The 26497-nt window shown below is 38.6% G+C and overlaps 1 protein-coding gene across 1 annotated transcript in view; it reads right to left on the bottom strand.

The window, feature by feature from the left end:
* TRPM3 (transient receptor potential cation channel subfamily M member 3) overlaps positions 1-26497 on the bottom strand; it is a 134791-nt gene that overhangs the window by 34120 nt on the left and 74174 nt on the right. Inside the window, exons 10-19 of the mRNA XM_085214067.1 lie at positions 25401-25535; positions 23938-23988; positions 17965-18000; positions 17679-17819; positions 16295-16324; positions 13868-14157; positions 12906-13134; positions 10341-10508; positions 9366-9491; positions 3204-3344 (exon numbers count right to left, since the gene is read on the bottom strand). Coding sequence (XP_085070193.1) covers positions 3204-3344; positions 9366-9491; positions 10341-10508; positions 12906-13134; positions 13868-14157; positions 16295-16324; positions 17679-17819; positions 17965-18000; positions 23938-23988; positions 25401-25535 — 1347 coding nt within the window. The remainder of the gene's footprint in view (positions 1-3203; positions 3345-9365; positions 9492-10340; positions 10509-12905; positions 13135-13867; positions 14158-16294; positions 16325-17678; positions 17820-17964; positions 18001-23937; positions 23989-25400; positions 25536-26497) is intronic.

Below are 26497 nucleotides of genomic sequence, written 5' to 3' on the forward strand. Positions count from 1 at the left end.
TTGTAGTTAAAAGAATCAGGACACTAAGGTGACAGAAGCCATAGGAAACTCAATGTAAGCAGAAGCTTTTCATTTTTATTGGGTTTCATGTGAGCTTTTGTTGTGACTATTTTTTTTAATCAATTCATATTTACTGAAAATTATTGAAATTTTTTACTTAATAAAACAATTATATCTTGATTTAAGAATGAAGTGATGCTAGAATCACATCATTTTCACCCCAAGAAATCAGCCCTGCCGACAAGGGTGACATCTTCCCTATCCCTCTCTAAACCTGTAAATTCAGCCTTCCAGAAGCATGTTCCAATCTCACACTGCTGTCAAACCTCACTGCAGATTCCTATAGTGGTACTCAAGGTTTTTTGAAAGTGCTACTAATGCAAATGACTGAACCCCCTTTATCTTGCTTTTACATAGAGCTTGGGGTTGCCATCTTCACCCTTGAAGCTAGTACATGAAGAAACTAAGCAGAAGAATACTTGTTAAAAAGTTTCAAGGATTTATTCCTCCCTACCTTCCTATGGATACTGTCGTATTGTGTATACTTGAGTACACATTACAATAAAGGACAAACCTGTATATTGCAAGAGAGTTCTTCAAGAATGAGACTACCCTCCACTTTTCTCACTGACTGCAATAATTAAATGATCAAAAAGTGAAGTGGTCCTAAGATGAAAAAATTGGGACAGAGCTGTTCTGATGCTTAGAAGATGACTTTTGCTAGGTGTTCAATGCCTCTTTTAACTCCTCAAGGAGGTAGAAATGTGTCCTCTTAGATCATGCTAGCATTTCAATCTAAAGCTTATATTTAAATGGGGAAAGTCTTCATCTTCTCGGGCACTCTGTGGGATGAAACCTGTGAATCAAGTCTCTCAATGCAACAGTTACAAAAGAGAATAGAGTTGTTGACTTTTGAAACTATTGCATGACAGAGAGGAAGACAAGAAGTTGTTTATAAATTTTCTTACTTAGTACTTACAAAATATTTCTTACTCAAAATCCCCCACAATTAAACCATTCTTGTGTATTTTAAGAATGAAGGTGGATATCAAGACATATAGAATAATAGTACATAGGTAGATGTAGAATAATCAAATTATTTTAAATGGCATGCAGTAAAAACATAGTCACACCTTCCATTTTAGGCTGTGAGATGTAATATTTTGAGGACTGCTTTTGAAATCTAGGATTAACATTTCTGTCTATGTGCTTGTGAAAAGGGAGTTAGGCTGTGCAACTCTAATGCCCATTTGAGTTATTTTCCTCTTGCTATTCAATATAGCCAACTGGTCAAGAACTATAACCTTAATTTGCTCTTGAAACACAGGACAGCCAAGATCCACCTTTAATAAGTGACCTTGGATGAGATCTGCCTCAGGACATAAAACTGTAGAAACAGGTCTAAATGGAAACACAATATTGATCTCTTTCTCCTGTTTCAGAATTGAAATAACAGGGAAAGCCAGGATGCTTCTTTTTGTTTACAGTGAAAAGACTTTTTTGGTTATGCATAATACATATTGCAATTGATAATGAGACTAAGCTGCTGATGAGCAGTTTCTAGATTCATTGTGCTTATTAACATTTAATGGCTACAGTTCAGCATGTAATAACTCCAATTGCTAAACTGGAACTATTTGCTAGAATAAGCAGTCTACCACAGTTTCATCTCTGTAGATGTGAGTTGCTCCTGCTGTCTGTAGACATATTGTTTGGATTTTAGTAATGCATTTTTTCTTTTAAGTCATCTTCAGAAGGAGGGAGAGAAATGCATTATTTGTGATTTGCTGTGCATTCAGCAGAATGATTGAAAATTTAACTGGGAAGGACCACTAGAAATCAACTAGCCAATTCCAGACTACCAAGGTGGAATTAATTGCAATGTGCCATACTGGACATATGTTTTGATAAGATAGACTTAGAAATTACTAACAATGGAAAATGTACTGTTTCCTTACACAGTTTATAACAATATGTCTCAGAACAGGTAAAAGCTGTTTCCTAACATTTTACCAACAACTGTCATGCTGCAGCCCTATTTAGCAAGAATTCTATTCCTCTTTTCAGCAACTCCCATGTATTTGAAGGCAGAACTTCTGCAGTCATTTTATTCCTAAAGAAAATAACCTCACTTCCTTAAGTCTTTCCCCTTATGTTGTATTTTACAGACTTCTGGATAAATTTTTTACTTTCTTTTTTGTTAGTGGCCTTCAAACCAGTCCACATCTGTCATGTGATGAATAAAGTGAAATGGTTTACAGTACTCTAATTAAGTAGATTGAAAAGATTCATTTCGGTGTTTGTTTTACTTTTCGATCTCGTCCTTCTATAATATAGAATATAATACAGTGCCATGTGCAAAACTTCATAATTGAAGTTTTGAGTGAAAATATCAGACAGCACCTGATGTAGGAGAGACCCTAATGGAATCCTTTCCAGTCCATGATTCCAGCTGGATAGCGAGTCATTGATATATACTCCTGATGACCAATCAACAAAAGGCTTTGTATCACGTAATAACTTCAATATGGAAATGATAAGTTTACCTATGAGATTACCTAGAAAAGTTTTTGACAATTTCTTGCTATAGTCTTGCTTAGTTTTTTTTTTTTTTTTCCTCCTATATCATGTGCATTGTCTGCTTCTTTATAACACAGGGATATTGGACTGGTTAGACATAATTTAATATATACTGACTGCTATTCATACCGTTGTTATCTTACGGCTACTTACAGCAACACTTTAATTATAGAGAGACATTTGCAGACTAGTAAAACAACAAAGCAAAAATGTCCCAAGGAAAGATATGCTCTGCTGGTTTCTTATTTTCATCCATCATTATCTTATCTGATACCCTGATTAAAATCAGCCTCCTGCTGGGCTTAACATTGGGAATTCTCCTATTTGGAATTCCTTGGGAGCACTGACTTCAGCAAGCTACTTGTACTTGAAGAATAACCTAGAGTTAATCATTAATTTCATGAATGAACATTTAAAACTCCTAGGTTAGCAAGTGCTAGATGACCACAAAAGATTAAGCTCTTTATGGATAAATCCTCCAATGCAGACAGATGAAGACTCTCAAGGAAATACGCAATATGATCTTAATCCAAGTGTCAGTACTTGTCCATTCTGCCCAATCATAGAATCATAGAATCACAGAAACACCAAGAAGCAGCAGTATAACAAAAAAGCTATCTTACTGTGTAAAACCAAAATTTAACGATGGGAGCATTGTAGAACTCATAAATCTTTCTTCCAATAGGAATCAGTCTGTGCCTGCTCTGTACTTCCTCTTCTTCTTTCTTTCTTGAGGATTCTCCATTCCCTCGTCCAAGCATTGCCTACAAAAATGGACATTCTTATGTTTCTTTATTTCTGAAGGATAAATTAAGCTATTTTAAAAAGAAAAAATTAAAAAGGAAACTTTTCAAAACTTATCTGATTTCTTATCTTTAGACAAAATCTGATGGCCATCACTACGTGCAAAATATTTTGTTCTCAGATTATCTTTTATGGAGGCAAGCTACTGTTTAGTTCCTTCTAAACTGCAACAGTAACACTTTAGCAGTAGTGAACTCCTTGTCTAGTGAACAAAAAATGAGCTGTGGAGAACACTTCTCCTTTTGTATAGACAGAAAGATTTTTTACCTGACAACAGTTTCTTATGTACAATAAACAGATGCACACAGAAAACAGATAAGTTTTGTTTTTAAACGAAGAAAAGTTCAGAAGGTTGATACTGAAAGGGAACAGGAGGAAACATGAATTAGCATTTGCTGGACTGGGAACAATGAAGCTAAGGATTGTTTTTATGTTGATCATAGGATCCACTGCAGTTCATGATCCCATGGACCATGAACTTCACATGGATGTAGAGGACTGACCAGTTGATTTTAGGGCTTTAGATCAAAAGATCCTTCTATATCACCACGGCTTCTTCTATAATGAAGTTCCAGTGCACTCGTGTACTACCTCTGGTTCACCTGACTTCACTGTAACCACTGAACTTCAGCCTTGCTGAAGATCTACAGGGATCTATGGACTCTGTGTTCACTCTTAACGTCTTGTCCAGCTTCAGAGAGAAGTGGAAGGAGTGACTACACTTCATGCACTCTGAAGTTAATGATAATAAATGGTATCACTTTGTATTTAGAGTACAGATTGATCTATTAAGTATTCTTAAAAGCAAATATTTCGTGAATAGTATTGTATAGTGGATTTTAGGTCATTCTGCCCTGAGCAAGTTCTTACTACTTAGTTTGTGGCAGTAGCTATAGATTGCAACACTTCGGCACATGAAAGCAACTGCTTGAATCGAGAGGCAACCACCCTAAGTATGCAGGGATTGCACCATGATGCTTTTATTGAAATGCTTTTCTAATGCTTTTCTACATGTAGATCAAATCATTTTTTGTACATTTATTTTAAATGAAGTAAACGTTCAACATCTTTAAAGGTATGAGTGTTCTCATCACAACTTAAAAATGTGGAAAATTAAGTCACTGAAAAAAGAAATGAGATGCCAGACAGATTATCCTGTGGGAACGTAAGAAAAAAGTGTTCAGGGCAGCAGCTGTGGAGCAGGGGGAGCTGCTCGGAGCAGCAGCTGCAGAGCAAGATAAGCAGTATCAAGGACACCTTTTGTAGAACAAAGAACATCTCATGGCTCTCATTGGATAAGGTTCTTTGTGAACGATTGAAGAGTTTTTTTTTTTTTGCAGAATGCTCTGCTAACATGTATAAATAGAGTAGTGCTTAACAATAAAGTAGACTAATAGCTTTTAATCACACTGGTGTGCTGTTATGTCTCTAGCGCGTCCTGAGAGTCCAGAGACTTCTCCACATTATCTTCCAATGAAAAGATCTCCTTCTTTTATCTTACTCTGTGTTCTCAGATTCAACAGGATATTCAGTGCATTCTCATGTAACTAATCAACTTCAGTTGAGCTATTTCATCTGGTTCTAGTACCCTGCAATTCTCAATTCTCACATTTTTAAAAGTAAGAAATGTAAGAATCGCATCACGATCTTTCTGTTTTTTTTTTTTCTTTTTTTTTCCTCTTTCTTTCTCTTTCTCTTTTATTGTCTTTCTTTTCCCTTCTAGGTCTCATGTGAAGCAATTCATACAAGTCTTTGGTCTCACAAAAGAGCAAGTTGTAATGATAAATCGATTAATTTTTTTGTCTTTCTTTGTAGGTATTTGTAACATTACTGAGACTATCTATGATCCTAGACACCTGCTCGCTACTGTTTCCTTTTCATTCAAATATGCAATTAGTTTTCCTCACTGCTGTTATTACTTTCCGCACAGTCTCTTATATACTTGAAGTTGACCATCAACCTATGTTGCCCTTCAAACTTGTAATAAAATAGAATAAAGATTCATGACACAAGTATATAATACTAAAACTACCATGTTTTGATTAATTTACCCATTTAATTTACCTTTTTATGCCTGCACTTTAAAACCCTTTAAAGACCATGGATATTTTTGTAAGAAAGGAGAAAGATGTATCTACTTAGAAGGAAAGTACTCATTAGATGAGCAGACAGTCTGCAAGAACATGAGATGTACTGTGTATAACTGTAGTAACAGAGGCCATACCACCTTCACAGAAGCCCAGGTATTATTACCTGAAATCTACAAAACCAAACTGATTCCCCACTCTATAACAAGGATTGGTTATTTTTTGTGGAGGAAAAAAAGTGCAATAGAATCCAAATGTTTTGAAAATATTCTATCCCTAAGAAAGCAATTTCCTTGCTTCTCTCTACCTCCTGACACTGTTTTAGAGAAAACTGCCATCTGGTGCTTCAGATATTTCTGCAGCTTTTCCCAAGGCTTTGTCTCTGCTGTCCTCTGGTGCCCAAGAATTTTGCAGGAGAGTGAAAATAAATGCTGGCAGCTTAAACAAATGAGCAGTGCCATGCTTTAGCAAAGGGGATTGTTTTACAGTTCCAGACCTTCATAACTATATATATTTACTAATTCTGAGAGTCCCTCAGTTCTCACTGAAATGAATGAGTTGTGTGTGATTTTAGGATAACGTTCTGTCAGTACATGGATTTATGCACATGGATGCTGATTTCTTGTTTGTCACTGCTTTCTTGTTAATAAATGATGCTCTAATTTTATCTATTATGTTTTTGAATTAACGGCGTACTGTACTGTACTAACCTCTCCCCTCCTCCATGCTACAGATGGGGAATTGCTCTGAGATGGCCAGGGATTAGATTTGACCTAATGTCTCTGTCTGTTAATTATATCACCGTATTAACAATTTGAAAATCCTCCCCAATTAGAGACACACAGAAATAAATTAAGTCACCGTGTTAACAGAATAGCTGCAATGCCAAATGTGAACAAATGTGTTTCCACTCGGAGGAGAAAGCAAGAGGGTGGGAATAACTGAAGACACTGCTCTGCATGGGCGGCATCTCTTTCTCTAATACACAGTTTTGTTCATGATTCAGTATGAGTCATGCAAGGTAAGCCTGACAGCAGTGTAACAGTAAATTACTGTACAACTGCATCACTGTAGCCTGAGGGGGTTGATGCCTGCGTACTTTTTACATGGAGACTTTCTAATCAGGATGCTGGTGGGTTTGTTGTTGTTGTTTCCTCCCCTCCTTCTCCCTTTTGTTTCATTTAGTTTAGGACTGATCGTTGACAGAGAACCAGGGCAGTTTTGGGTTCTGCATTTTTTGCATTAACCTATGTTAATGATCTAGTGATAATTTAATCTTCTTTATAATTAAATAATGGGAGTTTCAGGCCAGCTATTATGACCACAAGCTCTTCACAGTTTATCCTTAGTGAAAGGCACATGCTGCACATAGACGTAACATGAACTCACAAAGAACTGGTGTGGAAATAGTACACAGCTGGGTGGATATACCACCTACCTCTCCCTGCACAACACCTTGTATCCTGCGATGTGCAGCCTCCATGCTAATTGCTCCAGAGCAATCATTCTCTGCACTGAACTACTGGCAAGAAAAAGTGTTTAGTGCCTTAAAGTTATAGGTTTTTCACCTGCTCAGTGGTTCTTTAAGATGAATAGGGAGAGGAGATAAAGCACCAGGAGCTCAGTCCTCCTGAATGCTGACCACAGCAAAAGATGGAGAGTGCTGGAGCAGTTGCATGGCAGAGGCATGTGAAGCTTCTGAGCTTAAAGAGGAGGAAATTCCTTGTTACAGAGAAGGCCAGTGCTGGCCCTTCTGCTGCATGAGCCCCAGCACTTTGCACTGCTGTTTTTCATATGGGCTGCAGGGGTGCCTCACTTCTTGCATGTGAGATGCTACAGCATCACTGTACCCTGATGGGTGGGCCAGCTGGAGGTGGCTTGACTGCACTAGTGTTCAGCCACTCTTAGGGTAAGAACCACTGATTAGATATTCATTTAGTTCTTGCCGTGGAGAAAAATCTAAGCATACATACTATGGGTAAGATACATGTATGCCCAGAGGCCAACATAACCAGCTTTCCTGCTGATAGTCTTGACTCGAGATTGTAAGTGCCCATGGAAATCCAAAGCTTCTATTCTCTGCAGAAAATTAGAACAAATAAGCAAATGAAATATCTTCTAAAGGAGTTTGATAAGTTATTCTGTATTGTGAAGTAACACAGTTTACTGGGAAAATACTGTGAGGGAACAATTAGGCCAAATAAGGATTATGAAGCTTCTAGTTACTGCTTCCAGAAACTGTCATTTTGGGATGTGGCTAGACCACTAGTGTTTCTGAATAGTCAAAAAGCTAGCAGCTAACCACAAAATGTCCCTGCCCTTCAGATTTTTGTGCCCCTCTGCTCTTGTAGGTCTTAATATTCAGGATTAATAACCGGTAAATCCATCCATAAATTGTGGTAAATTGCTTGGTGCTGAGGGAGTGGTGATGAGAGCAATATTTGAGATTGGTTTTGTGAGTAGCTGCTATAAGGAAAGCCTGTTGCCTAGCATCTAGGTGTTAAAGAAATGTGTGCCCAGCACTCTCAAATATCTGCGATGAAGCTAAAAGCAGGTGTGAGTAACAAGTAGTTTATAGTAAATAAACTATTCATCTTTACATAATATAGCCAAATGTTCACCTACATATCAGATTTTTTGAGAGGAGCATAAAATAAACACATACTCTACACCCATGTGGGGTCTTACTTCATTGTTGCTGTTGTGATTGCATTATTCTGTTCAAATGAAGTGTTAAAACAGTGAAAAAAATCACTTTACTTTGTGTATACCTCATCTACACTGCACAAATGCAGTCCAGATGAAGCAAACAAAATTTTAGTAATCTCTTAAAGAATCTAATTGTTAGTCCTGAAAAGGAAAAAAAAAAAAAAAAAAAAAGAGAAAAAAAGAGAGAAAAATATGCACTTTATTTTAAATGCAACTGGTCAAAATTGAAGTTAGTCATCAAACCAAAAGATGAGTTATTAAAACAGATTATCTTACAAATGCTTTGCAGCGGGTGTTACAGATAATCTTAATGGACTGAGTATTATTACCATGGCGAAAGTGGGACTTCCCAAAAGCACTTCCCAAATGGCCATTGAGAGGCCTTTTTATTATGGGACGTCAGTTGGACAGGTAATTTGATTAAGGCCAGGACAACTCAAGTTTTACTCCACTTGCTTTTTTATATGTAGAACATGCTAGTAGGAAAACTCTTCCTGACATAGTTCCTTAAGAGAACTAAGTATCCAACAACAGAAACACATGCAAAGGTCTCTGATTGTTTTATGTACCCCTCCTCACCATAGCTGGTATTATATCAAAACCCATGTGAAGAAGTCTACACTACAGATTATACAGGGAAAATAAAAAAATAAAAAACCATAGGTAAGAAGTGTTCCAAAGATCTTGTTTCTTTACGTTGTGAACATCATGACAGTATTCCTTACATTTACAGAATAAGGTGGGTCGCCCTGAAACTTCACTAGAATGATGCAACAAATTCAAGGGAGTAGAAGGGCAGAGTCAAGGATAGGAAAGAGCAATAGAACTGTGTCAGAACATTGAAAGAGGAAGGGAGGGAAAATCTAAAATTCATCTGGCAAAGAATATACAGTTTGGTGCATCACTTCCTTGTAGCAGGAGTCAGAAGATAAAAAGGAAGACAGCACTGAAGACAAGAAACCAGGAGCTGGGTTAACTGCAGAGAGATGGAAATGAATTCCTCCCCAAATCTCTCCCCAGTGCCAAGAAAAAAGGTAGTTTATGAAGTGCTTATTTGATTTGAATAGGCACTTCATGAGTGGATCAGAAGCCAGGGGTAGTAAATTGCAATAATAGCTAATGAATGCAGAACAGCCCATTGTGGCTATTCTGGCTTCTGGTCCTTCCCAACAGCCAGATTCTTGCCTGCAAACGGGTCCTGCAGGTGGGTCTTGTGGGCTGCTCCTTCAGCTTGCCTGTATATTGGGTCCTGTAGGCAGGTCCTTCTGCCTGCCTGCAGACGGGCTCCTGGGGGCAGCTCCGGCTGTTTGCCTGTGGGAAATAGCCTTTTTTTTTTTTTTTTTTTTTTTTAATTAACCAGGAAAATCCCTTCTACTTCTACTCCTTTATTCTGACCTCAAAAGACTAGTTTAAAGCCTGCCAAAAGACATCACAATCAAAATTAAGTAAACCAAATCAAACTAAGGTGAGGCAGGTCTGACAACTCTCCATAGCTGTATAATTTTCACTCTTGATAATTTTAACTGCTGATACATGTATAATTTTCAGAACTTTAGTTATCTGGTCCTTTTTGTTTTGTAAATCATTAATCTAACCTTCCTTGCAAGGTTCTTCTGAGCTACAGAAACTCTTACCAAGTGTTGAGCTGTCTAGCTACTTGTCAGTGTCTTCAGTTGATTGAAAACTGAATGTCTTAGTGTGAGAGGCACTGACTACAAATTCATGAAGAATTTTGAAAAATGTCTTCATGACCTTTCTTGCCTCTTTGCATGCTTGCTCTCTAATTAAGTTAACTAAAAAGAATAAACAAATCTCTAGTTTCCACACGATTCTGGGCATTTCCATCTGAAAAATAAATGGCGTGCATCATTAATACTAGAGAGGCCCACTCCATTTATCATGGTTGAGTGCTGAAATCTCTTGAATTTATTTCAGACAGTACAGCACCAAATCAAATTATGAATATATTACATTACAAAGTGATGCTTCAACATCACCGTGTGTTGCTGCAACATCAGGACACAACGATGTTTGATTTGCACCACAGAGATGGGAGAGTTATGAGTGACCATCATCTGCCAAGCACATTAAATGACCTACAACACCCACGGAATAGCAAACTGAGAGCAATAAGTCTGGCGATTTGTTGTCAGCTCTTACTGTGAGTTCCATGTCCTCTTCTTCTTTTTCTTTCACTGGCTTTTCTGGTTCCTCTGGCTCCTTCTCCTGAAGATGAATTTCATTAGCCTGAGACATGTAAGGCATATCATCTTTGTTCTTGAACTCCAAGCTGAGGATTGAAGGAGGAAGTAGAATTCCTAGAATTACCTAAAGCAATAATAATAATGACAACAGTAATCACCACAGTAAACAGATTACAATCATGATGTTACTTAGTGTCAAATGGAACAGCTCCCTCTGGACATGTGAGATGAGGAATACACTAGCGAATGTGAGTTTCTATGGCAATAGAGTATATGCCACTTGGGGTAATGTTTTCAAATTTCTGTAGTGAAACAAAGCGTGTAACTTCTATTAACACTAATAGGAGTGCTATGGCTAACTGCCTCTCCTGAATATCTGCTTTCTCATCAGATGTGTATTACACATTAAATGCATCTGCAAAATACTTTCTAGGGTAAGTGACATATGGAACCATGGGTGTGTTCAGACCTCAGAATTGCAGATTTCTGCGTTTTATGTAATAGGGAATGTCACTGTAAATGACATGCAAGAATTTTTCATTTCTGTAGAGAGGGTTAACGCATCCATGTTTAATGTATGCAGGTAGTGAAGGCATAAATGTGTGAATCTGAGGAGATGAGGCACAGCCAGTGATAGCAAATGCTGTTGTACTCAGCTATGCAGTCCCCTTAGATTTGGCTTCACTAGCCTGGCAGCCCACATTATGCTTACGCTAACGTCAGCTCCTTCTTTCCTGCCTTGTCTCTCTTATGCAGAGGGAATGCAGAAGGCACTACATTTCCCTTGTATGGATATATGCAATGAACAACACTTGGCATTAACTCTGTAGAAAAACTGAAGAGATATCATAACAAGAAGAAGCGGATGGTACACACAAGTACAACAACTTCTTCTGTTTATGCTGTTATCTCAGGAAAAGCAATTTTATTATATATCTCTCCCTAATTGACAGTGAAACCAGATATCAGCTTGTCAGCAGGTCAAGGGTGGTGATTGCACGTGCAACACTCGCTGACTGCAGTTAGAAGAATGCAGGCCATGCCCTGCTGTGGACAAGCTGAGTGCTGGGTTACCCATTCTGCTCCTGCACCAACTCCTTGCCAAGGAAGCTTATGGCAGAGCCAGCTCCTTGGGGGATTCAAAAAGCCTCTCCCCTTACTGAAGGTGCTGCCCCTCCCAGTGGGACTCTCAGGAAACAAGGCTCTTGCCTTTTGCCAGTTTCAATACGAGAAAATTGTTTGTGGGAAATAGTCTGTGATTCATGCTTGCAAATTAATCTCCTTGCTGTGCTGCTTTTTGTTCATGTAGCTTGCTTTACCTTTAAACAAGCTCTGCTAATGAACTCTAGTGAAATAAAACACAGACTGTGGACTGAGTAATGGATCCTTTTGAGGCTCTCCTGTTATGACAAGCCAAAAGGAGCATCTGTTACCTTTGGTTATCCACTGTGAGAGGAAGGTCTGTTTTATGGCTTCAGAGCTAAGAGCTGTAAACATGAAAGCATGCTGCGGGAAATGAGGTGCTGCTGGGACTGTACCTGCCCAGGTGGACTATTTATGAAGCTGAACATGAACCAGAGCAGCAGACCCCAGTGAGGGCACAGGGCTTGTCAGGAAAATAGTAAAGATGTCTCCAAACATAAGAATGTTTTCTGTCTGTAAGCAGAATGACATCTAAACACACCTCCAGCGGTAGTGCAGGGAGAATCCTACTAGTCACACCCATTCATAACTGTTACTGGATTAGACCCGGAATGATAATGATGCATGCACTTAACAGCACTCTCACCATTACCGAACAAACTGACTGAGCTATTACCACTTCTCACACACAAATCACGTGGGAAAGAGAAGCCTTTTCCTGAAAGCTTTTCTCTATCAGAGGAAGGAGGAGGCAATTCCTGGCTTTGTGCTGACTGATGAGCACAGCACATTGGTGAAGGTGAAAGAGGCCAGTTCAGGCTTCTTCTGGACAGAAATTTACTTCACAGAACCCACCTTGCTCTGTTAGCAGTTTTGCGGGTGGAAGTAAAGCTTAAGCAGCTTTAGAAATTGGATTATCCTCCAGATCCCCTCGGGTAGTCCCTCTGGGTCAGTCATCAGGCAGAGCAGCTGGGGACTGCAAGAACACATGCTGCTTGCTCTGGCCTCTTCTGTGGAGGGCTGCTGGATCAGCACCTTTTGCTATCAGTTAATTCACTTTCATATCCTTCTTTATTTATGTTTCAGAAGCTTGGCTAACTAACAGCGTATTAGCTGTTTTCTGGCTCTGTTTTCTTTCTGGTAACTCTGACTTGGGAAGGGGTACTGAGAAAGATAATAAAAACCTAAATAATGAACTTTGAGATTGGTTTAGTGACAAGTTGTTTGGTGAAATGATGAACACAGGAAGAATATATTCTGGTTAATGTCGCTATGAATAAGCACCCCAAAATAATGCTCATTAAGACAGTTATTACTGCAAGCCCCATTATCATCTATTAGAATTCCTCTGATAATTCAATTTTAAAACAGTGCTGACCTTTAGGCCAGAATTTTTGCGCATCCGGAGACGACCCATCCACATGTCTGTGAGCAGCATTTGGCTGCAAGTATGAGCAATGAAGTCCCTGTGCTTAGCAGCCACTGCGAGCTGCAGGCATGTGGCGTTGCTCCAGTTCTTCAGCTCGTAGGTCAGCAGTTTCATTGCCAGTTGCTCGTCCTGTTTGTATGACTGGTCCAGCAGCTCCACTGCCAATTGGCCAAAGTCCCTGCAAAAGAGGGACGTCCGATCATTCCTGTTAGTTCATGCAATTTGCTGCAGAAAACACCCCTCAATAACTGGCAGCCTCTGCAAGGGATGCATCACCATCACGCAAATCATGATGTTGACTGCACACACATTAATGGTAGGGATATATATATAAGTGGCCCAGCTTAGCTGTGCTGAGCACCCACACCTACCAGCTGTCTGCTCCCACCTTCCTGCCCACTTCCCTGACATTTTTTGGTTGAAATCCATTAGTTATCTGCAGCCTGGAGAACTGCTTCTCTGCTATTTGCTCATGATGTTATGAAAGAGCAGTGACCAACATCTTTTTCTGAATTCTCACCATTTTCAATGTCTCAGACTTTTAATATTAGAAAGAATTGCTTTGAACTTTAGTATGTCAACTTGATCACCTAAGTATGAGCTGCTGGTTAATCACCACCTCTCTCAGCATATGATGTTCAGAACAATTTCAACAGTTGTTCTGTTTGGGTTGATCAGAATGCCTAGTGAGGGCTCAGAGAGAACACATGAAATATAATCACTTAAGAAGTTATACTGCTAGCAACACTGCACCTTTTGCAGACAGATTGTTTGAAAATCAATTAGACTTTCTCCGAAGAGACTGCACTTTCCCTATAATTTAAAAGTGAAAGGCAAGATCAGCAGCCTCTCACTTTGTTTATTTTATATTTTACTTCACCTAGAAAAAATGTCCATGGAAGAAAATCTACCTCGAATTATGGTTCAGCTCTTGGGATATGTCATCCACCATGTCATTTTCTGATGCTTCATGGGCCATAGCTTTGCAGAGTTTGCAGGCCACCAGTGCTTTAGCCATAGCCTCCTCTCCATGCTGCCAAAAGAAGAGAGCCATCTTCTGGCGCTTCATAAGCACTGCCCACACCATCAGCTCATGGAACGGAAACGGAAAATGATTTATCTCAGGGTCATCCAAATCAATATCAACTTCTTCTTCTCTTTTCTTAGTTGTTTTCCTCCCTCGTCGTAAAGGGACATCGTCCTGTGAGAATTGCAGAGAAATTTTTTTCCTCAGGGAAGGAATTCAATCTATGCACACAATATTTTGGAGTCAGTACAAGAGATGTCAAATATACTACCTGCAGTGCAATCCCTTCAGCTTTTTTTTGGATAAAAAATTCAACACCATAAAACAATGGCTATAAGTACAGATTCATGCACAGTAATTAAGAAGCCAATAATCCTATACCTAAACTCAGGGAAAAAGAACTTTGGACTCTGAACTGCCCTTACTTCCTGAGTACATTAAGCACCATTGAACAATGCCCAGAGACATTTTGAAATAGCCACAATTAAAATAAAGTTAAGCATTCACTTCAATTACAACATTACAATACATCCACCTTGTTCCTCCTCTGGACAACACATATCCAAGGGATGTTCTCATCTTCTTAGAATTTCCTACTTATTCCTAGTATTTTCTCACTTTATTTTCTCAGCAGAGTCAGAATTACCTTTCAACAATCCCATTTTATATTTCTACTACATGTTTACCCCTTCTTTCTCCAGTTCTACTTTGTTTTTACAACTAGACTTTATGCTTTTGTTTCTATAACATTTTAGCCAAATTGGACCATTCATGGATAAAGAATTTGTTAGATGGTTGTAGACAGAGGGCTGTGGCTCTGTGCCTAGATGGAGGCTGGTCACAAGTGGGACTGAAGCTTCAACATCTTTACCAGTGACTTAGACAGTTGGATTGAGTGTAGCCTCAGCAAATTTGATGACACCGAGCAGAGTGGTGCAGTTGATATAGCAGAAGAAAGGGATGCAATTCAGAGGAATCTTGAGAAGTGGGCTCATACGAACCTAATAAGGTTTTAAAAGGTTCAAAAGCCTGGGGTATTGCACTTGAGTAGGGGCAATCCCATATATGTCTATCTACAGGATGGCAGAAGAACTCCCTGAGAGCAGCTGTGTGAAGGACTCAGGGGTTCTGGTGGATGAAAAGCTTGATGTGAGCCAGCAGTGAGCACTTGCACCCTGGCAGGCCCACTGCATCCTGGACTGTATCAAAAAAGGGGTGGCCAGCAGGGTGAAGGGAGTCATTATTCCCTTCTGTTCTGCCGTTGTGAGGCCCCATCTGGAGCACTGTGTCCAGGCCTGGGACCCCCAACACTGGAAGAATGTAGAGCTGTTTGACAGGGTCCAGAGGAGGGCCACTAAGATGATCAGAGGGCTGGAGCACCCCTCTTAAGAAAAAAATTTGAGGGAATTTTGCTTGTTTAGCTTGGAGAAGAGAAGATTCTGGTGAGACTTCACTGTGGCCTAGTACTTGAAGGGAGGTTTTAAGCAGGAAAGGAGAGATTTTTTACCGTGTCCAAAATCAATAGCACAAGGGAGAATGATTTTAAACCAAAAGAGGGGAAGATTAGGTTAGCAGGAGGAAATTCTTTACTCAAAGGTGGTGAGGCCCTGGCATAGCTGCCCAGAGAAGCTGTGGTGCCCCATCCATGGAGCTGCTCAAGGGCAGGTTGAATGGGGCCCTGGGCAGCTGAGCTGGTGGGGCCAGCCCTACCCATGGAAGGGGGTTGGAACTGGGTGATCTTTAAGGTCCTTTCCAACCTAAGCCATTCTATGACTATGATTTTAGGCAGTTTTATTAAACAAGCTGGCCTGTTCTGTGCCACACCTGCAGACAGCAAAATGAAAGTCATAGTACAAAATAAATAAGAAAATACTGCAATCTTTGAACCATCAGATAGTTAGAAATGCCAACAAAACTGATGAAAATTTGGCCCATGTAAAGATTTCTGTCTCATTCAACAGCTCTGAAATCCTTTTTAAGCTACCTAGTGATCTGACTGAAATGTGGCAGAGGCTGACAGACTGTAACAATTTGTTTAATCTTCACCAGAAAAAAACTGATCCACAGAGGGCGTAGAGCCTTCTTTCCTTTTGTCTACCGGCTAGAGTTCTTTTAAGAAATATTTCTAAATCTGAGCCTTGCATAATCAAGTTATCTGGATGAAAAACATAATCAGTATGGCACAAATCTCCTTCACAACTTGAAAGCAGCTATGGGTGCTTTCATTATAGCATACCTAAAAATTATCTTTATTTAACTTAGATTTGTCAAAGAAAGAAAATACATTAAGATTTATCACAGGTTCACTTACCTCCATTCCCAACAGTTTCAGAGCTTTTGGCTGTACAAAAAAGTTAAAAAAATGTTATTTCTCCCAGAAGGGTGAAGAAAAATTACAATTGCATGTGTATACATATATGCTTACGTGTAACATGTAATTAGAAGATATAGGGTATATAATACACAATATATAATATATAATGAAATACTCTCAATATAATGAAATATTATTCAATACAGTCCACACATATAAATAATTTAATTACATGTATGTGTTTAACTCAAATTTGACTCTATTTCACCAAAACTAACAACAGAAAACATACGTTTGGAATCTAATGTAAATTTGGTCAGTTTGGGGGGCTGTTCTCGTAGAAAGGAGACAGGAATTACTGCTAAGAGTCACTGTCACGAGTGAATTTCTCTGGAGTGCTTTAGTATTTTGGCCATTTCCCTTGCACGCCTTTACTGACTGTCATGAAGCTGCTCTGCATGTTGTGCCAGTGTCTGTGAAGTCTCTACTGAAATGATTATCGTGATGGAACATGGAAGTCTCTCCCAGCAGCTACAGTAATTATCCTTACTCTCAATAGTGAAGTATGAATATGTGAGACAAAAACAAACAACTCTTTTCTCATGTGTTTGGCTGCAAGCATTCCACAGAGCTGTTGCTCTTTATAGTATTTTAGGATGGTATTTACTGGTATGTGTTGCTAAAATCTGAACTGAAGCATGAAATGAAAATGTGAAGCAAAAATAGGCTAAGAACTGCAAATCTTACTGGCAACAGTTATTCACACTTTGCTTCAAGCTGAATTGGGTCAGTGGCATTACGGTGACAACAAATACCTTTGATGTTTTTGAAAGATAAAAAATTTACTTTGGATTCACAGTATTGAAATCTATCAAATAAGAAAACTCCAAAAATGAAAATGGTATTTTTGCCATGAACCCAGTGTCTTGCCTGATGTCACATGCAGCCAGTAAAGCCTGTTTTGAGTTATATGTTTCTTTGCCCTCATAGTTTCAGGCCACAGTCTGGAGGATGAGTCCCAAGATAATACATGCATCTCACAAAACACAAGTTTTCTCAAGTCTAACTCTGTTAGTATCCTTTGGCATTGAACCAAAAGACTCTGAGTCTTTCAAACGCATTTGTACAAAGCCAGAGGAATGTGCCCTGGTCTCATCAAGGCAGCAGAACACCCCAACCCAATATTTTTTTTTGTTAAGCTTGTTAAAAAAGCTGATTGACTGCAGTGCATTGCAGTGAAATAAATAACTAGTGGAAATCAATCTGCAGATAGAATAGTGTATGCATGTGGATTTCCTCCTAAGCCTAGAACCATCCAAGAAACTTCTGCAGCTGTTGCAAACAGGTGCAGTCATACAAACGACAAAAAATTGCCCCTTACCCTCTTAGGCCCAAATAAATTGTGGTACAGTGTTCTGAATCGCTTTCGGGTGTAATTGCAGCGATATGCTCCTCCCATCAGGTACTCTATCACCAAACCAATATCAATCAGGCTTATTCGATAATCAGGAGGTAAATTTCCCTGTAGCAAAAATAAGAGGGATCGTGGGGGAGGAAGAGATGATTATTGTTATCATTGTTAAATGCATTTTATAATGATGTTAGAATAAAATAAATTAAAATAGTTAAAAATAGGAATGTATTATTATGCTGGTTAATTAATTCACCTTAAAATAGATCCAACCGAAACCTGGATATTCTCGCTTGGAAAGAAGACATAAGTTAAATAAGAAGGTGAAGAACTTGTAGTAACAGAAGATAGCGTCAGTACACAGTACTCATATTCTTCAGCTGGGGAAACAAGGAACATGACTGCAGAACAAAAAGCATGAGGATCAGCGCACTGGAAAGGTCAGGCACAGTTGCTGAGCTCTAGTCTTGTCATACAGCACCTCTGCTGCACCATCTGTGCTCCACACCTCTTGTCCTGGCATTTCTCGTCTCTGCTGGCATCTCCTCTGCACTGCTGAGCCACTGTGAAGTGACATCATGTGATATTGATTGTTCACAAGAAAGCAGCTCTTGCAAGTGACCTTCCCATCCTCCATATTCCAGGAAAAAAAAGATGGAGGAGAAGAGACTTGTTAACTACTCTAGAGGAATTACACATTTCTTCTGGGAATTATGTACAAATAGACTAATATATCATTGCTTAAATTTCACAGTTATTACAAGGAAAGCACCTGTATATACGAAAGTAAGTATGAAAATTGGAAAAAGTAAAACATCTCTAGTTAATTCCTTGGGGTTTTGGTTGAAAAGAAAAGTATATGCCTAGCAGGTTTCCTAGATGAGCCCTCCTTGAAATCCCAGAGTATTTTACTGAAAACTCTGCCACGTACAGTAACTCTGCTACCTAATTTTCAGCATTGCCAGAGAGTTGTATCCCATAAAGGAGAATTGTGATTGTGGCAAGGGTCATTAGCAGGATTTTTCAAAATATGTCTATTTATTCACTCTTCAGTTTCTGTTCCTTTCTATCAAATAGAATATGAATATCCAGTGACTTTGGCATGCACCTCTATTTTTGAAGGGAAAAGAAACTGTAAATATATCTATGTCCTATTGTCCTCACTCTGTGAATTGCCTTGCACATAACCCTCCCTCATTTTAATGTCAAGCCTAGAAACAGCAACACTAAAGGTATAAGTTGTCATATATATACATGGCTTGCTAAGCTCTGAAAAATACCTCAATAACAGATTGCCTCTTCCTGCATCTTGGCCCAAGTCTGCTTCTGAATCAACTGGACATTTATGTTCTCCAGTAACAGTAGGTCTGACAAGACACTTGGCAGGTGAAGTGCTCCTGGGCTCTCTGATGGCAGAATAAAACCCTGCTTGTTCTTCTGTTTCCCTGTGGAAACTCTGCAAGGGAAACTCTGATCCAGTTTCAGGAGAGAGCTAATGGGAAGGGATTGCCTTCAGGTAAAATTTCCCTTCTTCTCTAAGTCAGTGCTGAATTATTTGGACAACAGTTCATAGTTCAGCAAGCAGTTCCCCATCAGCAAAGAAGCCACAACTTAGAAAACTGTGAATAGGTCACCCAGATCTGCAGATTTCATTAAGGACACTGCAGATTTACAACTCCGTCAAATATTCATTGTGCAAGAAAAGTGGCTACAAACTAAAGGTGGAAAGAGAGGTAAGTTATCCTTCTGTGAATCATGAGTGACAGCTTTGGAAAGATGAGAAAATAACTCTAGTAAAAAAATTAACTCAGTTGTACAGTCAACATTGTAGAAGGACTACAAAATTGTAATTTTTGGCTAAAGAAGTTCAGTCCACTTTAACAAAATAATCACATTTTCTGTAATGATATACAGCACAGATTACAGTTAGCCTATAGCTGTTTTTATGTGATCATCAGAAGAAGGTTAATAATTCACATGGAACAATTTTATGGCAGCCTTGTCTTGTTGGAAATATCTGCGTGCCTGCCTGGCTTCTCTGCAGATTTGCTTATTAGATTCAGAGCAGAGAGGCACTAATGGAAAGCAGATGGCACCTGGCTCTGTAGAAGAGATGAAATGGATGCAAAGATTCTCCTTCCTCATCTACTTCAGCCAGGAAGAGAAAAACTTATTTCAGTCCCTGCAAGGCTCTGGCAGCATGCTGAAAGGCTGAGGATGCAAAGGGGATGCAGCGCCGTGATGCCCTGGCACTGGCACTGGCAGTGGGCTGGAATTCAAACGGATGGAAGATCAAGCAAATCTAGTGGCAAAAGGTGAGCTGCCAATTCCATTTCAGTGCTGTCCCTTGGCAGCACTTCACCCCCTTCCTAATCTTGGCCAGTGTGATGGGGCAAAGAGCACTATGGTTAGCATATGAGACTAGCTTGTTTGAACGCGGTCATTGTATTCTAACCAGTTCTATGAAAATTCAAGATAAATCTAAAAATTAAACCCTGTTTGTTTTTTTTTTTCTAAAATGTTCTCCAGTTTCCAGAATGTTTAAGGCATTTCATCAGAACAAGGCACTGGCAGAAGTGGGAGTAACCAGGAGAGAGCTGTAGTTCTTCAGCTATAATGTGTGACTTTCTTAATACAGTCATTATGATTTCTAAGATTTCATAAACGCATGAAAATACAGTTTTTTCAATACAGTAACTTTAATGGAAGACCTGCCTAAACCTCCTTACTACAAACACATGAAACACCTTACCATAAAAATCTCCTAAAATCACAGCAGAAATACATGGAAGTGGCGCTGTGCATGTACCAAAATGTTTGATACACTAGCAAACTCTATGAATGACCCCAATAGTGGTGGGCTGCCTGTAAACAAAACTCAGTGATGCAAGTGGGTCAGAACACTTCCAAGAACAACAAAGATTTAGATGGGCTAATTCTAGCACAGACGGAGTCGTCAGGAAATACAGAGGAGAAGGTTGGTTCAGGGGTGTGATTGGTGCTACAATTAATAATAAATTAACCTTTTAATGCTGAGACAAACTTTTTAGTGGTTATACATTATTATTTTCCTGGTGAAACTTCAAATTTAAAATATAATCGATCAATTATAATATTTTAATTCAGTTCACACGCATTTTAATTTTTGATGGATAAAATCTCCAATTTTGCATTCTGAGGAACTTTCAAAATTCTGTATAACACCTACTAGTTCTCTGAAACTGCAGACATTCTGAGGCAGTTCAAAATAAAGGACTTAGAAAAAAATGCGTCAACCCACAGTGAGAATAAGATATGTTTATTATGTGCCATTTTTGTATTAGAGAAAGAATCCATCTGTTAATTTCTGCTATTCTTTACCTAATTCAGTCAATAAAGGATTTTTTTTTTGTTGTTTTTTTGTTTTTTGTTTTTTGTCTTTTGTTTTTTTAAGCAACCTGTAGAGGGCAACCTCCACTTACAAAACGGATTTCAGGCACAGCCACTACTTTCTCCTTTCTCTGGGTACATCGGTTTGCGCAATGAAAGAAAAAAGGCAACCCGTATGCTAAATTCTGTGCCCTTCGCAGATGATGTCACAAAAGTCAGGATACAAATGATGCGGGCAGATACGTAGACATGGAACTGAGAGGATCAAAAAGTGAGATGTGCTCAGTCCTCTCCAAAGCAGAGACATGAAAAAGTAATTTGCTTTATTGACACATCAAAATTTACGCCCTCTGATTACAGTAAATTATTTAAAAGTCTTTCTCCAATTTACTCTCTGACTCTGCAATTTACTTCCAAGGCTAGCAGTCTTCACAGCAATTTGGATGCAGAAATCCAAAGAAAATGAAGTGTCCATGTGTGTGTACGTATGTGGTCGCAAACAGGGCATGGGAATGTTACTTCTGTTGTGCAACTTGGTGTAATTTCGTTGCAGTACTCAGCAGACAGGGTTGTCATTCAAAGTAAAAAGCCTCCCATTAATTTTTATAACCATGTAATACAAGGATAGTACATTGAATAATATTCCATAATTTGTAAGCATACATTTTCTATTTGAAAATGTGCAATGACTTAGATGCAAATAACTTCTATAGAATACACTTCTGTGCATACTGTAGATTTTAAAATTGGGATGCAAGAATAATGGACATTTGGTATGCATGACCATTAAGTGTTGTCTCAAGGTGGCACACTACATGTCTTGTATTTCCATTTTGTGATACTGTAATTAAATCTGACAGATTAGTTATTTGGCTTCAATATTTATATATAATAGGAAAAAATCAGCATCAGAGGCAAGGTGTGGTTTTCATGCACAGTGGGTGACTTAACTGTCAAATAGTGATGCCTATTAAGAAGTTATTTCCAAGAAGGTGTTTTTATTTAACCTGGTGTCATATCTGCTGACAGATTTACATCTTGGTTGCCTGGTGAGGGATCTACTGCTCAGGTGTAGGGCTCTGGTGAACTGACACACTTCTCCTAGTGAATTGTGTTCTTCTTCATCACAGAACAAATGAGAGATGTGGCCACAAAAGTGCAGTTCTCTAATCAAGGTGCTGGAGGGCTGCCTCAGCATGCCTGTTTTCATAGCCCCTAATTGTATTCTAATGAGAGTGCTTGTTGTCTTCATATAATGGGAGTTACTGCAGAGTGGATAGAGGGGAAAAAAAAGATGCATTTAAGGAGATATAACAATCATCTTATATTTAGCAATTAGTGTGGACACATACTGTCATTAATGTAAAATGTAAGTACATTTAGTGCCAATGTCTATCATTGTGCACCTAAAAGTAATGATCTTCTTCAACTATTTTCAGGCCTCTTTTTCCCCCAAGAACTCCTTAAAAATTATTTCTTTCATTATGGACTTGGATAAAGATTGATATTACTAAGTTAGTCAATATAGATATTGCTATATCTTTGAGAAAACACTTGGAAAGGTGATGCTGGAGGTGGAAAGGAGTTCTAAAAATCTCTTTTAAAGGAAAGAGACATTTGTTTCAAACTCGTAAGGGCACATAAAGAACGGAATGCTTAATAACAAAAAAAGTCTGTTAACTTGGGCTTTAAAAGAAGCAGTCAGTATAAATGCACTCTAGCTTTTCTCTTCTCCAGTAAGGAGATGTGCTCATAAGAACAGTTTTGATTTCCTCTGTAGACATCTCATATCTTCTGATGCCATTGAAAATACTACATGTAAGTGAACAACAGCACTGCCATGTAACACACCAAACAACAAAAAACATCAGAACCTCCCTAAATGTCACTACTAATTATTCTGTAGCATTATTTAATAGAAATAGGATTTTGTAAGCACTGCCATTCCCCTACCCTATTTTCTTTCAATTCTGGTCAGCTGTAAGTGATAGAAGAAATCACCAAAGTCTGTACTCTTGCAAAAATTCTCCATTCCCTTTTCTGTCTTCTCTTGAACTATTCTCACATACAGAAATCTGCCTTCTCAAGCATGCCAGGCTTGAGGTCCAAGTTATGCAATGATTAAGACTGAAATCTGCACGTGCTCAGGGAGAATATTCAGGATGATGAGGTCAGTTGCAGGGTCAATCTCCTTACTTGATCCATATATTGAAAGGATGAAGATTTTCATTTGTTGCTGCTGCTGTAATGCATTTAATCCCGTGGAACAAATACCTAGAGGTATTTGGAGTCTCCCTGTCACTCTACCTTCCTAAGTTTCTGTCCTACAGTTCTAATGGCTTTTTATGTAATTAAGATATTCAAAATTAACTTGATAAGGGAGCAGAGGAGACTTGTGCTATCTCTTTCACTATGTTTCTTCTCAGGAAGACAGCTACATCATACCACACAACACAGAACAAAGAACCGTTTCAACAAACTATGATCCAACACAGGGGTAATAGCTATTTCACAGACTCAGAAGTTAATTAACAACATGGAAATTAGCACTGATGATAGTTGCAGGTATGGAAGAATACAGATAACAGCATAAATCCACAGGGAATATAAGAGCCTACTATTCTGCTAGCAGAAGCACTATAATCCAAGCATATAAAATCACAGCAAAACCAAGCCCAGTAACTTGCTAATTGTGCATTGTATGCAAAAAGTTAATATTCAGTACATACAAACAAGACATTCTGTAATGGCAGGGGAAGGAGAAGGTTCTGACTGAAAGCTCATGCAATACAGAGATTGTATCTAGCTACAAAAAGCGATCACAACATTCTCTCCAACCTACCGTCTACTGGACTCTTACCTTTTTGACATCCCTGACTAGATGATATAAAGTGTTGGATGGTCCATGTCTCTGCAAAAGACAAACATAGAAGAATACAATAGTTTTGCACTGTCCAGAGGCCATGCAAGACCAAAGACGGAAAAAGCTGCCTTGGTTTAGTAGTTTAAAAATCAGACAACCGAGAACACTTTAAATATGCTGCCATCAATTTTTAATTGAATTTGAGAAATTAGTTTCAAGAGCAGTATTTCACTTGACTTCTTCTTTGTGAGAAAACCACAAGAACTGTCATACTGCCTCAAAATTACAGTCCTGTATAGAAGACTTAGGCACTAGCATGATGTGTAGAGCTTCTGTGAGGGAGTGGTAGGAAGAACAGCATGAATCAGGCTTCCTCTACTCCTTGTAGAAACTCATTTTGTTGTGAGGCACATGTCATCTCTAACAAGAATGCTCAAAGACTTTCTATTCTTAGTATATAGATGTTATCTGATTGGCAAATTTTAAGATAACCAAAGATTGGATGGGATGATCTTACTGTAGGTTGACACAGTTATTTATTCCTCCAGATTTTCTTCTCATATCTGATATTTCTGAAAAACTGACTTCTGGTCACCATCAGTATAAAACATTTCTGGGTAACAGCCCATTGTGGCAACTTACAACAGCAGGGCTTTGAAAAGTACTGGCAAAACAAAAATGTTTTGTAAAGGCCTATGCACTATACCACGACTTCCTTCCTGCGGACAGAACTCAGAATCCCAAGAATTAGGCAAAACTTGAAGAGTTTTTTTTCATACCACTGTGCCAATTCAAACTCTTTGGTTTCTCTCAGAAGGCAATTATGATCTGAATGTTAGAATTTGCTCTTGAGTTGACATATCAGATGTAGTTTTGTATTTATTATAAGGGCAGAGATAAAACTTGGAAACAAATTCTTAGAAGTCAAAACTATAATTTTTGGAATATTCTACAAAAATACATGGAAATCCTGTACTGAAAAGGCACTTGGCCCTCTGAAATCATCATGTTTCACCTATAAATTCAGAATGTTATCACAGTAAGTGTACTTCTAATTGTTTACTACTGTCTGAGTTTGATAAATGTTTGCAAGATTTCTGAAACCAAAGGGGCTTATATCTTCAGGAGTCACGTATCACAATCATACAGGTCCCAGCTTACTAGTTACTGTCTCCCAGACAACGCAACCTGCCTAAACCTGAGATCCACCCTATTGGAATTACAATGACCAGAAATCAGTCAATTTTGTGTGAGGTTTAATTCAAGTTCATGAAGTACATACAACAGATTATGTGGGCAAGAGACACTGTGTTCCATTATGTGAGAGACAAAGCTAAGAGGCAATGTAGACTTCTCATGTGAAAAAAAGTATTCTGCATCAGATGCTGGATGCCTTGTTATATGAGTGGGAGGTAGAATAATGAATATATAGAGAGAAAATTTGCCTTATGTGGCCCTACCGTATTGTACAATTCCTCTAGCCGGGAGATGGTGAGAAAACGATGCATGCTTACTCCATTTTCTATGAGTAATTTCACAAAATCCACTCTGTCCAACACCAGTGCATCCAGCATTGCTTGCTCAAGGGAGCCCACCTGCAAAGCAAGTGATTAATTCAGGGTGTTCCTGGGCACCATACACCATACCCTGCTGTTCCTGACACCCTGGCACAAGCAGGCAAATCTTACAGAACTCTGAGGATTTATTTACTATGCTGAGAATAAGATAATTACAATTTTAGCCTATATTGGTTTCTCAGATTTAGAGCAGCATTCTGGAAATGAGTGTCAGAGCATTAAGATGAACGTGCTTTAGGAAACGCATGTTTGGACAAAGGAACTGAAACATATGAGACTAATGATGACACTTCCACACTATTCACTATCTTATTATCATCCTAATATCTTGCTTTCCTGAAAAAAAATATTTTTACATTGACTATATCTGTCATGTACAAAAATACTCACTTTAATTCTGTTTTTACTAGCTTTTTCCACAGCTAGTGATGTTGAAACTCAGATAAACTCAGACACACAGGAAATTGAAATAATTTCACAAATAGAGTTTCATTTGAAGGTCTAAACGCAAGAGGTCTTCTTATGCATAACCTCTCCTTTTACATCTCTTTCAGTTGGGGGAGAGATAGAGGGATGAGAGCATACTTTGTGCTTCCAACTTCTGGCTTGCAAAATGACTTGCAGTATTTATGCTATTTTGCTATGATGTAGCAATAAAGATAAGAACAGCCTAATACCATTTAAATCTCTGCTATGTTGTGTTGCATGCTTAGGCCGAGTATTGAAAGTAAGGAAAAAAGTCTTATTTACTCCATAACTTAAAAGGTAAATGTCTTTAAAACTAGACTTCAGGGGCAGCAACCTCTAGAAACTATATAATATGAACATTTAAGCAGAAGATGTTTCCTTGTTATAATTTTCTTGTGAGGAGATGCAAATGCTCATGTAAAAATGGGACTAGGATATGAATTTTCATGACAGTGACAAAACAACTGTCACAGGAATGAAAACTGATCTAACAAAAACTTCTGAATGGAGAT

This window comes from Meleagris gallopavo, chromosome Z, assembly GCF_905368555.1.
Source record: "Meleagris gallopavo chromosome Z, MGAL_WU_HG_1.1, whole genome shotgun sequence".
NCBI lineage: Eukaryota > Metazoa > Chordata > Aves > Galliformes > Phasianidae > Meleagris > Meleagris gallopavo.